This window comes from Indicator indicator, chromosome 21 (assembly GCF_027791375.1).
Source record: "Indicator indicator isolate 239-I01 chromosome 21, UM_Iind_1.1, whole genome shotgun sequence".
Classification (NCBI taxonomy): Eukaryota; Metazoa; Chordata; class Aves; order Piciformes; family Indicatoridae; genus Indicator; species Indicator indicator.
In genome coordinates, this window is record NC_072030.1 from 334,004 (window position 1) to 348,319 (window position 14,316).

Genomic DNA, 14,316 nt, shown 5'->3' on the forward strand with positions numbered 1-14,316 from the left:
GTGAGCAGAATTGATCAGCAGCAGGTGGGAGAAAAGGCTACTGGATGGTCATGCATGGAACGGGCTTGAAAGAAGCAATGCAAGAAAAAGGCAGCTTCTGGCCAGACCTGCCCTGTCACACAGGTAGCAGAACAAGCCTCTGTCTCTTGCCAAAGCCTCCTCACTCCATTAGTTATGGTGTCAGGAAGTCAGGCTTGGTTTCTCTTAAGAATTAGACTCTTTTTAGGGAGCTTGGTTCTGTTTGTTGCCATGGCAGAGGGCTCCAGCTCTGCCTCAGACCCACACTAACAATACCTCAGGTTAGAGAATCGTGGAATGGGCTGGGCTGGAAGGGACCTCTAAAGCTCATCCAGTCCAAGCCCCTGCACTCAGCAGGGACATCCTCCACTAGATCAGGTTGCCCAGAGCCCTCTCCAGCCTCACCTTCAAGATCTCCAGGCATCGGGCCTCAACCACCTCCCTGGGCAACCTGTTGCAGTGTTCCAGCAGCCTCCTGGTGCAGAACTTGTTCCTAAGTCTTGATGATGGACTGGAAAGGCTACAGAAACGAGCTACAAAGATGCTGAGTGCTCAGGGACTTGGGCTTTTAGCCTGTAGAAGAGCAGCCTGAGGGGAAACTCATTGGTGCTGATCAATACTTCAAGGGTGGTGTCAGGAGCATGTGGCCAGGCTCCTCCCAGTCTAAGCCATTCCTGACCAGATTTTTCACCCCATGGTGAACACCACCATAGACTGCTGGACTTTATTGCTGTAAGAAGCAGAGCCTGTGAAAAAGCCTCTAAAGGGAAACATCCTTCCTGCTGTTTAATGTTACACAGGCTTCACTGCCAGCCCCAGTGCCACTGGGATGCTCACACTGCTGGGAGGACTCCCAACACTGGAGGAGCTTTCAAAGGTGACTGCTTCTGGTGACACAGCCATGGTAAGGGACAGAAGTGGCTTCCTTTGGTGTCTTCATGTGGCACTGCAATCCCAACAGAAGCAGTACCAGAACAGTTCACATGGGCCAAGGCAGCTGCAGACAACATTTCAATGCTCATCTTAAGGCAAAGGAACTGCAACCCCCTGAGAAGGAGCTGCCCTCAAGTTGCAGTTAACAAACCATCCCCTGCCACACAGCTTCTGTAGTGCTTTGGCTCACCTGGGGGTTGTGCTCTTTTATGTTTATTAATTATTGTTTTCATCCATGTCCTGCCCTCCTGCCCTTGCCCAGACTCTGTGTGGTGGCTCTGTGTGGTCCCTGCTATGGGGACAGCCGGAGCAGGCAGCAGGGCTGGCAGGCACATTTCTGCAGGCTGCAGTGTGGCTTAGCCAATGCACACAGCCTCAGCTTCATCTCATGATGTTCAGGAGTTGTGTCCATTGGGGGATCTCAGAGCACATTTCTGACTTGCTGGCTCTCCTCCCACCCATCCCATCTCCTTGCTTTTGCTTCTCGGGTGGGCTGAGAGTCCACACATCCCGTCTGCATGTCAGCTTTGAAAGCTTTGGGCCTTTTATGATTGCTGCTTTCTTTTAAATGGCATTTGGAGACTGAGTGCTGCTCTTGAAAGCAAAAAGGGGTTGCTCTCTGTCACAGCCAGGCTGCTGTGCTGAAGGTCTGATGTTCAGGGGAGGTTTAGATTGGGTAGTAGGAGAAATTTCTTCACTGAAAGGGTTCTCAAAGCCTGGCACAGGCTGCCCAGGGAGGTGGTTGAATCCCCATCTCTGGAGGTATTTCCAAGAGGCAGAGCTGTGGTGCTGAGGGCCCTGGTTCAGCCCTAGTCTTGGTAGAGTTAGATAATGGTTGGACTGGATGCTCTGAAAGGGCTTTTCCAACCCGAACAGTTCTGTGTGTCTACGATTCCATGTTCAACAAAACATTACTTCTGACAGCCCCATTCCCACAAGCTGGGCTTCAGTTCTGCAGAGGGAGATGCAGGCTCTTTGCCTTTGCCATAAAGCTTTAGCTCTGTTTTGCCTTAACAGTGTGCCCAGAAAGACAGATTCTTTAGCTGGTACCAAAGGTAACATTACCCAGGGATGAAATTCCTCTGCATCATCTGCAGAGAGCAGGATTCAGCAAAATGAAGTAAGCACAGTTGGTGAAAATTGGAAAGTCAACATTTGCAGGGGATCTGCATTCCAAAGCTGTGTGCCCAAAGTAAAGGCAAACACTGAGCAAAGGAACCCCTGATGCAATTTGCACCTAGCAAGTCCCAAAGCAAAGCTAGAGGACAACAATTAGCACCTACACAATCCCAGAAAGCAAAAGCAAAGCTTCTTTACAATTCAGTGCTGCAGGTGGGGTCTCAGTCATGCCTGCTCCTGCTGAATCTCCCTCTTCTATCCAGTTCCTCCTTTTGGACACAGTTTTGGATTGCAGCATCCCAGAGGTGCTGGCAGGAGTCAAGTTTAAGGCAAGGGTTCCTGGGTGCAGGTGACAGAAGGGGAAAACCAAGCACAAAGCACACCCAAAGCCCAACACAAAGCCACAGACACTGTGGGGACTTGCCTGAGTGCCATCATCTTTGGCTCTTTTGATAATATTCTGACGTCCATCCACCCAGTAGATGAATTTATCTAAGGGGTCATAATCAATAGCCTTGACATTCCTCAGCCCATGCAGGGGCAGGATGATGTCTGGGCTCTGCTGATCATCAGGTATCATGCGGCTGATGGCAGACTTCTGGCTGAACAGCAGGAAGCTGGCAGGGGCTGAAAGAGGCCAAAAGAGGATGGGTGAGGAAATGTGACCCACAGAGGAGACAGAACATGTAGGACAGAGACAATTCCATTCCCAGTGGAAATGACGGGAATTCCTAAGTGGAGATCTTAGCTCTGGAGCTGAAGATGGCCCTCCTGCACTTCTGGAGTCAGTGTGCAGCCCTTCACCCAGAGCATTGCCCCAAACCTCAACACTGCCCAAGGGACAGTGGGCAGCAAGCACAGCTGCTCTTGTACCAGCACAGAATCAGATTGGAAAGCCCTTTAAGGTCACTGACTCCAACCATTAACCTAACACTGCAGGTCCACCACAGACCCATGTCCCTCAGCACCACATCTCCAAGGCATTTCAATCCCTCCAGGGATGGGGACTCCACTACTACCATGGGGAGCCTGGGACAGGCCTTGACAACTTTGTTGGGAAAGAAATTGTTCCTCAGAACTAATCTGATCCTCTCTTGGTGCCCTTTGAGGCCTCTTCCTCTTCTTCTAGCACTAGAGAGGTCTAGAGAGACACCCCCCCCAATCTCCTCTCAGGGAGCTGGCAAGAGTCTCCTTTTCTTTAAACACCGCCAGGTCCCTCAGCTGCTCCTCCCCAGCCCTGTTCTCCAGACCCTTCCCCAGCTCAGTTGACCTTCTCTGGATCTGCTCCAGCTCCTCAAAGTCCTCCTTGGAGTGAATGGTCCAAAACTGAACTCAGTACCCAGGCTGTGCCCTCCCCAGTGCCCAATCCAGGGGCACCATCCCTGCCCTGCTCCTGCTGCCCACACCATTGCTGATCCAGGCCAGGCTGCTGCTGCCCTTCTTGCCCACCTGGACACTCTTGGCACATTTTCAGCTGCTATCACCCAGCACCCCCAGGGCCTTTTCTGCCAGGCAGTTTCCAGCCACTCTGCCCCAAGCCTGGAGCTTTCCTGGGGTTCTTGCGACCAAAGGGCAGGAGCCAGCCCTTGGCCTCGTTGAACATCATACAGCTGACATCAGCACATGGATCCAGCCTGGCCAGACCCCTCTGCAGAGCCTTCCTGTCCTCCAGCAGATCAACACTGCCACCCAGCTTGGTGTCATCTGCAAACTTGCTGAGGGTGCTTGGATCTCCTCACGCAGCTCAGTGATAAAGACATTAAAGAGAACTGGCCCATCACTGAGCCCTGGGGGATACCTCTGGTGACCAGCCACCAACTGCTGTTAACTCTATTCCCCACTACTCTCTGGGCCAGCTCAAAGCAGGCAGTTCTTTACCCAGCAAAGACTACAGCTGTCCAGGTCATGAGCAGCCAGGTTCTGCAGCAGAGTGGTGTGGGAAGTGTTAAAGCTTTACTGCAGCCCAGGCAAACAACGCTCCCAGCTCCTCCCTTGCCCACCATGTGGTCACTTTCCACAGAAGGAGACCAGACTAGTCAAGTAGGACCTGCCTTTCATAACCCCATCCCTTCTTCTAGTTAAAATGTCCTGTGGCATGATGCCAGCAGCTCTTCTGGTTCATGTTTTTAGGCCAGCAGTCAGCTTTCTATTCATCTGCAATTTCCACAAGGAACTCAAGGCAGTGAACTGACAGGCTCCTAATGCCACACACAGAGGGAAAGCAAACTGAGAAAGGACTGGGAAAGCTTCAGTCACACAGCTCAGTCACGTAGAAACCACTGGTAAGTAAAACAAGAGAGACCAGACCTGACAGCCCTGTTCTTTCTAAGATCTGAAACCAAACCTTCAGCCCCAATTCACATCACAGAGACTCTGTCCTCATCACCTCTGGACTCAGAAGCTCTGCAATGGGCTGGTGATAGTCCTTCCCTTTCTATCCCGAGCAGAGCCAGGAGCACTGAAAGAGGTAAGAGCAAGCAGAGGGACTCACAGGTGCAGTTCCTGCTGTTAGGCTCCAGGGTGTAGTGAGCAGCACAGGCGCAACGGAAGCCGTTGGGGATGGCCAGGCAGAGGTGCCCGCAGTGGCCATTGTTCTGCACACAGTCGTTCAGGCCGTCCTGGCGGGAGGAGTGGAAGACCAAGATATCCATCACGAAATCCAGGTGGCCCTGGATGAGTGTCCTGTTCTTCCCACTGGTCTTGTCTGCTCTTTCTATGCTGTGCAGGTTCCAGTCTGTCCAGTAGATGTAGTCGCTGTACTGGGTGAGTCCGAAGGGGTGCGGCAGGTCATCCGCGATGATCTCTCGTTCCTGCCCTGCAAAGGGAAGGGCTGTCAGCAAGAGGGCAGTTCCAGGCCATGGAGTGAGGACTGTGACTGGCACTTCTGAAAGCAAACCCTCCTTTCCCCTGGCAGCAGCACGGGGTCCATTATCAGGCAGTGTCTGTCCAATCCAAGGGCTAACAGCAACACCTGCATTCAAAGCCCTGATCCTCCACCCTCTTGCCTGTAGTGCAGTCTGACACTGCACTGCCATGCCCATCACTGCTTCTCTCATGCCTACCATCCCACCTGACCCTGGAAAAACATGTTCCAGAATGCCAACAGCTCCAGGAGTCACTTGTGCCAACCCAAGCCCCATTTAACATCCACAGCAGCAACATCCTGCAGCAAACCTGAGCCTCCCAGAGCAGGAGGCTGCTTCACTCGAGCAGCACAAACCTTGTGCCATGCAATTCACCATCCAGATACCACCAGAGAGGAGGAAACCACCTGCCTGGCAGACACCACAGCACTCCCACACTGGGTGGCTCAGTTAGGAACATTCACAACAAATTTAGCACCTTCTAGAGCATGAGGTGGCCTTTGTCAGAGGTGCTCTGCTGACTCAGGTCAGGCTTGCTGCAAATCACCTCCCTAAACACAAACCTCTGTGAATAAACCTCTGCTGCTCTGATGTAGCCTTCATCAGCATCATCTCCTCCCACCCCAAACACCCAGTGCTAGATTCTACAGAACACCTCATTTTGATTCCTCTGCTCCACTTTCCGTCATGCTCTCTCCCATTTGGCCAAGGCTGGAGAAGGAATGAAGAACCTGAAAACCAAAGCTTGGAGCCATTTCCCTATAGACATTGTACCTGAATGGGCCTACAGGAAAGCTGGAGAGGGACTTTTTGTAAGGGCTTGTAGTGACAGCACAAGAGGCAATGGTTTGAAATTGGAGCAGGGGAGATTTAGGTTGGATATTAGGAAGAAGTTATTTACTCTGAGGCTGGTGAGGAACTGGAACAGGTTGCCCAGAGAAGTTGTGGATGCCTCATTCCTGGAAGCGTTGAAGACCAGGTTAAATGAGACCTTGAGCAAGCTGGGCTGGTGGGAGGTGTCCCTGCCCGTGGCACGGGGCTGGAACTGGATGAGCTTTGAGGTCCCTTCCAACCCAACCCATTCTGTGATTCTCTAAGGTAGCAGAACTCAGCTCAGAGACAAAGTGTCAGGGCATCTAAAGTGTCCAAGTCAGGGGCACACATCCTGCACATTTTCAGATCCCTCTTAGAACAGTTGTGGTCCACTGTGTGGGTCAAGGGACAGGCAGGTAAGCTGCCTAACTGAATTTTGAGATGGAGGAGCAGCTCCCAAATGAGTGATTTCTTTGTTCCTGCTGGGTGATGTCTCTAATGCCCAAGGTTAAGCTGGGTAGGCATCCACCCCCCACTTCAGAGGGTTTTACTCATTGCTGATGGGGTTAGATGTTTCTATCAGCAGCATTTACTGGCATCTCTCCTGGCAAGGAGGGGTACTGCACGATGCAGATCAAGTCTAACAGCATCTCCTTCCTGACCCCCACCCCTCAGATATTAAGAAACATTGCTCAGATCCCCTCAGCCTTCTCCTCTCCAGACTCAACAGCCCCAGGACTCTCAGCCTTTCCTCCTCACTCAATGTTCCAGGCTCTTCAGCATTCTCACAGCCTCCACTGAACTCTCTCCAGCAGATCCCTGTCTCTTTTGAATTGGGGAGCCCAGAACTGGGCATAGAATTCCAGATGTGGCCTCACTAGGGCACAGCAGAGCAGGAGAGCCTCCACTGACCTGCTGGTCAGAGTCTTCTTAATGCACCCCAGGACCCCATTGGCTTTTTTGGCCACCAGGGCACATTGCTGTCCCATGGAGAACTTACTGTCCACCAGGACTCCAAGGTCCTTCTCCATGGAGCTGCTTTGCAGCAGGACGACCCCTGTACTGCTGCATGGTGCATGCATTACAAACCATCCTATAGTTATATCTGTAGGAAGGGTTTTTTATCTCCTTAATCATTTAATTCTCCATTTTCTCTCATGGAGAAGAGAAGGCTCCAGGGAGAACTTAGAGCTGCCTGCCAGGACCTGAAGGGGCTACAAGAAGGCTGTAGAGGGACTGTTCCCAAAGGCCTGCAGGGACAGGACAAGGGACAATGGCTTCAAACTACAGCAGAGCAGATTGAGATTGGATGTGAGGAACAAGTTCTTCACCAGGAGGCTGCTGGAACACTGCAACAGGTTGCCCAGGGAGGTGGTTGAGGCCCCAGCCTGAAGGTGAGGCTGGAGAGGGCTCTGGGCAACCTGATCTAGTGGAGGATGTCCCTGCTGAGTGCAGTGGCTTGGACTGGATGAGCTTTGGAGCTCCCTTCCAGCCCAGACCACTCTCTGATTCTACAACACCAACATGCATCACACTGCTTTCATTTCCCATTATCTGATGGCTTCCCCATGGGCAGTGCACTGCTGCTGCAGAGCACCATACCTTACCCAGCATATTTGATGATTCAATCATGCTGGTGTCCAGGTCAGTCCAGTAGAGCCTCTGGTCCACATAGTCGATGGTGAGGTCGTTGGCACGCCCCACCTTATCCACCAGAGTGATGCTGTTGGTGCCATCCATGTACGCCCGCACGATCCTGGGCTTCCCTCCCCACTCTGTCCAGTACATGTACCTGCAACCACAACAGGGCCTCAGCTGCAACACTGCAGCTTCCAAACTGATTTGCAGTTCTTTAAGCAAAAAAAAAAAAGTAAACAAGAAGGCAAGAAGGCAGGTGGTGCTGTGCAGGGTGACAGTGCTCTGGGTGTAGGCAGAGGCAGCTCTGAATTTATCACTGCAGCCCCTGGAGCTCCTCAGAGCCCCTGAAGATGAGCTATGGACACTGCCAGGTCACTGTCCACCTACAGCAGTGCACACACAAACCTACCAAAACAAACTCCTTACCCTTTGGTAGGATCGAGAGCCAAAGACCTTGGGTTGTCCAAGTCCTTCCAGACCAGGACCTGCCTGTGCTGTCCATCCAGGCGAGCCACCTCGATGCGGTTGGTTCCAGTGTCCGCCCAGTACAGGTTCTTCCCCATCCAGTCCACAGCCATCCCCTCAGGGTAGTCCAACCCAAACTCAACCACGTGCTCCACAGAGCTGCCGTTCATGAAGGCTCGGCTGATGGTCTGCAAGACAGCAGTGCACAGCTGGGACAGCAGCCCAGGGCAGCTGGGGTGGGGAGGGAGCCGAGGGTACAAATGGAACTGGGGAACAAACCAATCCATCCAGGCAGTGGCTGCTGCCTACAGACAGAGCAATTCAAAGGGTCAGAAAAGCTTAGTTTCCAGAAAGCTGATGGCTCCTGCTGCCCAGACATCTCATCAGGGGATGGTTTTCAATGCACCTGCAGAGCCTTCCTTGCCCCTTGCCCCTCTTCTGTTTTCACACCAGAAGGTTTGTGGTTTTTCACCAACGACTGAATTTGTTGCAGTGTTTTCCATCTCAGAACACACAGCTCAGAGGAGTCTGAACAAAATGGGTTTCTCCTGCAGTCAGATGGAGAACTTTGCTGATCTGCACACAGCAAAACTTCATTGCTGTTGGTAAAGATGTGCAGGGCAGAGTGGGGAGGACGGAGCCAGGATCTGCTCAGGTATGTACTCCTGTGTGGCCTGCCCTGGGGGACCCTGTTCTGTCAGGGGGTTGGACTGGATGATCTCCAGGGGTCCTTTCCAACCCTTCCCATTCTGTGATGCCGTGCAAACAAGTCCCAGGGCAAGGACTGAGCACATAAAATAAACCACTCCTAACAAGGAGCACCAAAACAAGCCCCAGGGAAATCAGTCAGTGGCAAATGCCAGGGCCGGCGTCCAATGACCTGCCCTTGTTCTCAGCACTGAGCAAGTCTCCTGCATGCAGCCATAATGCCTTAGCAATCTGACAGAGGAACCTGGCAGGGTAAGAGGCTTTGTGTATTTTTAAAGGTAAGTGTCAAACCCACGTGGCAGAGGAAGCCTAGTCCCTGTGGGAAAACAGGCAGGAGAGGAGGGCAGTGGTGGTCACTAAAGGAATGGTAAATGACCACAAGCTCTAAGCAAAGCTGCAGGAGGTGAGGGGACAGGGGGAGTGCAAACCCTTTGCTGATAGCTGCTCAGGAGGCCACAGCCAAGGGAAATGTGCTCCAGCTCTGCGTGGAGGGAGGTGGGGACCTAGGCACTGGTGCAGCTCCAAAGTGGTCAGATGCCCACAGCCCAGCTCTCCCCCTGCTTGTGTGAGATGTCTCCAGCACTGCCCCACACCTCCAGCAGCACATTAGGGTCACACTGGCACTGCCCCTCAGGGCACTGCCCCATACCACCCCCAGCACTGTTACTGCTGCAGCAGAGCCCTCAGCAGCCTTCACAGGGAGGCTGTGGGAGAAGCTGCGTGTGCCTGCAGCCACTGGAAGTGAGACTATGGCTTAGGCACATGGACAAGGACACTCTGATGGCTCTTGGCAAATCTCTGGAGAAGCTGAGCAGAGGAGTTCAGCTCCAGTGAGATAAATCTGTCCTCTCCCATTCTTTACTGCACAGGACCACTGAGCAGCAGCACAGCACTTGCTGCAGCATGCACCTGGGCCTGAACCAAGCAGGCCAGGAGCTGGCAAACTCTTGGGTAGCACACTGAGACAGGCAGGGGCTCAACACAATCTTGAGGGGACTGGACAAGCTGCCTGGCCTCTTCTGTGCCAAGCTGGAGCCACAGCCTAGCAGCAAGCAGTGCCAGGCTGACTTGCCAAAGGAGGCAGCTTGCCTCCCAACTCAAACCTGGAAGAAGGCAGCCAGCTGGGAAGGTAGCCAAGCAGGCTGTTCATATGCTGTGGCATGAGAACAGGTTTCCTGCAATAGATGCAGAGATGGATGTGACACATGCAGCACCCAAGGCTGGAGCATTTGGTCTGAGCAGGCAGCCCTTTGGATTGTCTCTGAGCAGGGGGATGCCTGCCACCCAAGTGTGCATTCAACAATGCATCTGTCCCTGTATCCAAGGGGCTCCTTGGATGCAGTTCAGGGACAACACCAGCAGCTGCAGGACAGATCCTGTAACAGGGACCTCTGTCAGATCAAAGCAAGCTGAGGGAATTCCCATGCCAGTAATACCTTCAAACTAACATCAGTCCAATAGATTCTGTTATCAGAGACATCGAAATCCAGGGCAGAGGCTTCCTTGACGCCGGTCAGAGGAATAGCCACGTCGTTGTTACTGGTCTCCAGGGAGATCCTGTGGATTGCTGCTCTGCTGGTGAACACCAGAAAGGCTTCAGGAACGATGCAGGTCTTCATGTCAGTCAGCAGCTCCAGGCCCATGGGACAGGCACACCTGGCCTCCTGGGGTGTAAAGAAACACAGGTGGCTGCAGCCTCCGTTGTTCTCTGCACAGGAATTAGTGCCTTGAGAAAACAAAACACAAGGACACAGAGATTGGTGCACTGTGGACACAGGGGGAAGAGGCTGAGCCTGCAGCTTCACACCATGGGATTATGGGCTGTCAACTGGCAGTTCTATAAAACCATCCCAAACTGCTTCTTTGCTTCTACCCAAGGATCAGGCAGAAGGTCCTGTCGCTCCTCCAGCACAAATCACAGCTACAGAGACATCCTCCCAGCTCCCCCAGCGACTCAATCCCTTCACTGAAGGCAGTGGCCAGCTTGGTTCTCTTTGGCCACTTCCCCACCTTTATTTCTCTCCGAAACCATCAGTGCTGCAGAATGGTGAGCACAGAGCTGAGTGCAGCTCTCTGCCAGCTGTTTCAGCTAAAGCTGAGCAGGTTCATTAGCAGGAGCACTTCCAACAAGATCACCACAACCTCACACTTATTTTCTCATGTGAACATCCATGACTAGGATGGGGATAGGATGTGGAGGGGAAAATAAAGACACAAAAGTTCCATCTGCTGGAACCAAAGATTTAAATATTCAAAGACTGTTACCAAAAAAACCCTCTCCAAGATCAGTCTCCACTAGGTCTCTTCTGATTTTCCCTTTTTAGGACATAGATATTTCAGGCTCATGCCATAACTTGCAGCTCAAGGACTTGATTGTCCTCCAAGTCAAGGTTTGTGGCAGGCTGGGAATGCCTGCCCTGGCAGGGTGTAAGCTGGCAGCCTGCTGGCTCTGACTCTGGGACAGCTATTCTCAGTCACTTTAACCCAACTGTTCCCTTCACTGCTGCCCCCAGACTCCAGTGAGTGCTGCAGCTCCCCTGAGCGAAGCCAGCAGGGCTGTGCCATCTCTGCAGGATGCTATCAGAGGGCTGCACCCTTCAGCAGATACGGTGCAAGAAGTCAGAGCTCCAGCTGAGAGGGGAAAAAGCATTCTGCTGACTGACATCCATGGGGCCTTTGTGCAGGAAGCAAAGACAACAGACAGTGGAGCACCAGAAGGAATGACTCCTACAGACTGGAGGTGCAAAATCCCTCTCACAAAAGCTCAGGGAGAGTAGTGGAAGCTATGGAAGGTTTGTGTCCAGTGGCACTGCATTGGAAGCCGTCAGTGCTGTGTCTTCCTTTCCAGGAGACCACAGCTGTTCTCATCACAAGCCATCAGGAGCTGCTTAATGAGAGCAAGTCTGGACTCCAGAAGCTGCTCCAGACCCACACCATGCTGCTGCTACTTACCAAACACTTTGGACACGCTGGTTGCTTTCAGGCCCATCAGATCTGGAAGCTGATCAATGATTATGTCCCTGCTGGCCTTTATCTTGTGGACTCTTTCAATGCTTCTTCTCTGCCAGTCAGTCCAGTAGATATAATCTCCCAGCAGGGTGAATCCAAATATATGTGGAAGCTTATCCTCCAGGAGGGTTTTCCTCATTGTTCCATCAATGTTTATGACCTGTGGGATGCAGGAGGAGAAAGAGGAAAATGTGGGTACAGCCCAGATAGAAAAGCTGTCACCTTGGGACAGCTCTGCCTTGTGAAATTCACAGCATGCTTCTGGGAAAGAAAGTTTCCTCTGGGTTTGCCAGGAGAGAAATGTACTGGAATGGAGTTGCTGGAGAGGGTCCAGAAGAATCCACGAAGATGATCAAAGGCTGGAGAACCTCCACCATGGGGAGAGAGTAGCACAGACTGCATGGCTGGGTGAGGAGCCTCCAAGGGCATCTTGTGCACCCCCCTGCAGGCAGCAGGGACACCTCCAGCCAGAGCAGGCTGCCCAGGGACACATCCAGACTGAGCTGCAATGGTTCCAGGGATGGAGCCTCAAGCACCTCCCTGGGCAGCCTGTGCCAGTGTCTCCCCAGCCTCACTGTGCACAACTTCCTCCTGAGCTCCAACCTAACTCTGCCCTGCTCCAGTTCCAAACCATTGCCCCTGGGCCTATCCCCACAACCCCTTCTGAACAGTCCCTCCCCAGCCTGCCTGCAGGTCCCCTGCAGATATTGAAATGCAGCTCTGAGGTCTCCCTGGAGCCTTCTCTTCTCCAGGCTGAACAGCCCCAACTCTCCCAGCCTGGCCCCACAGCAGAGCTGCTCCAGCCCCCTGATCATTTTCGTTGCCTCCTCTGGACCCTCTCCATCAGCTCCATGTCCCTCCTGTGTTGTCCCACAGCTGGCCCCAGCCCTGCAGGTGAGGTCTCCCCAGAGCAGAGCAGAGGGGCAGGATCCTCTCTCTCCAGCTCTGGCCACACTGCTTTGGCTGCAGCCCAGGCTGCCCTTGGCCTTCTGTGCTGCCAGTGTCCATTGCTGGCTCCTGGCCAGCTTCTCCCCTTCCCCAGCACCCCCAAGTCCTTCTCTGCAGGGCTGCTCTCAATCTCATCCCCCCCAGCCTGCATTGATACTGAGGGTTGCCCAGATTTAGGTGCAGGACCTTGCACTTTGCCTTCTTGACCCTCCTCTGGTTCTCCTCAGTCACTTCTCAGTGCTACTGGTTAATAAGTTCCTAACTAATTACTACGATGATCTCATGCTGCCCCACCTTGCTTGGCATAAGGAAAGGCATTCAGACAGTGCAAGCCTCATCAATAATCCTTGGGCAGGACAGGAAGTGGTCACTTGAAATTCCAAAGTCACCTCCACCTACTGCACAAACTGTAGCAACCTGTCCAGTCATAAGACATCTCTGCAGGTCTTTATCTGACCAACCCATGGACTCCTCCCTACTCCTGCAGTCTGCAGGGCCACTCTGACCACAATATTTCTAAGGCGATGCTTGAAAATGTGTCCTGTGAGCTGCACCAAGGTCAGTGTCAGCTTCTCCCTGGTATCAGGTGATAGGAGGAGAGGAAATGGCCTGAAATTGTGCCGGGGAAGGTTAGGTTGGAGAGGAAGAAAAACTTTACTGCAAGAGTGGTCAGGGATTGGCAGAGGCTGCCCAGGGAGGTGGTGGAGTCCCCATGCCTGGAGGTGTTCCAGAAATGAGTGGCCATGGCACCTGGGCCACGGTTTGATGGCCATGGTGGGGTTGGGTTGATGTTGGACTGAATGAGCTTGGAGGCCTTTTCCTCTTGTCCTGTCATTAGTGCTTCATGGCTCATCTCCTGGAGTCAGTGTGGCTCCCAAACAGCCCTCCCCCTGATCCTAGGGGCAGACCACTACGAATGTTAGGAGGCTTCCCTTGGCTGCAGAAGGGCAGCTCCAAGGGTTTTGTTGTGCTGGAGGCAATGAAGGTCTCTTAGAAGAAGCTGATTTGTGGCAACAGGCAGGGAATGCTAACCAACCATGGGACCATCTTCTAGCAGCAGCCAGGACAGAGTGAGCTGTCACATGCAGCTCAGAGAATGGGAGGGGTTGGAAGGGACCTCCAGAGATCATCCAGTACCACCCCCTGCCAGAGCAGGGCACCCAGGGCAGGGCACACAGGAACACAGGCAGGTGGGGTTAGAAAATCTCCAGAGCAGGAGACTCCACAACCTCTCTGGGCAGCCTGCTCCAGGCTTCAGCAGCCTCACATCAAAGAATTTTCTCTTCATGGTGAGATGGAACCTCCTGGGTTCCAGTTTGTGTCCATTGCCTCTTGCCCTGTCCCTGGGCACCACTGAGCAGAGCCTGGCCCCTTCCTGACCCCCACCCCTCAGATATTGATAGACTCTGATAAGATCCCTCTCAGCGTTCTCCTCTCCAGCCTCACCAGCCCCAGGGCCCTCAACCTTTCCTCCTCACACAATATTCCAGGCCCCTCAGCATCCTCATAGCCTCCATTGGACACTACCTGTCCCTCTTGACCTGGGGAGCCCAGAACTGGCCCCACTGCTCCAGCTGTGGCCTCACCAGGGCAGAGTAGAGGGACAGGAGAACCTCCCTTGTCGTTCTGGCCACACTCTTCTTGATGCACCTGAGGACACCATTTGCCTTCTTGGCTACTGGGACACATTTCTGACCCATGGAGAACTTACTGTGCACCAGGACTCTGAGGTGCACATCAGTCCAGGTGTACATGGCCTGGACTTCAAACGTTGCTGCCATTCATCACCTCTTCTCCAACA

The 14,316-nt window shown here is 53.1% G+C and overlaps 1 protein-coding gene across 1 annotated transcript in view; it reads right to left on the reverse strand.

The window, feature by feature from the left end:
- The window catches only part of LRP5 (LDL receptor related protein 5), a 137,030-nt gene that overhangs the window by 22,898 nt on the left and 99,816 nt on the right, over positions 1–14,316 (reverse strand). Inside the window, exons 8-13 of the mRNA XM_054390312.1 lie at positions 11,511–11,727; positions 9,995–10,284; positions 7,812–8,038; positions 7,355–7,539; positions 4,562–4,885; positions 2,495–2,697 (exon numbers count right to left, since the gene is read on the reverse strand). Coding sequence (XP_054246287.1) covers positions 2,495–2,697; positions 4,562–4,885; positions 7,355–7,539; positions 7,812–8,038; positions 9,995–10,284; positions 11,511–11,727 — 1,446 coding nt within the window. The remainder of the gene's footprint in view (positions 1–2,494; positions 2,698–4,561; positions 4,886–7,354; positions 7,540–7,811; positions 8,039–9,994; positions 10,285–11,510; positions 11,728–14,316) is intronic.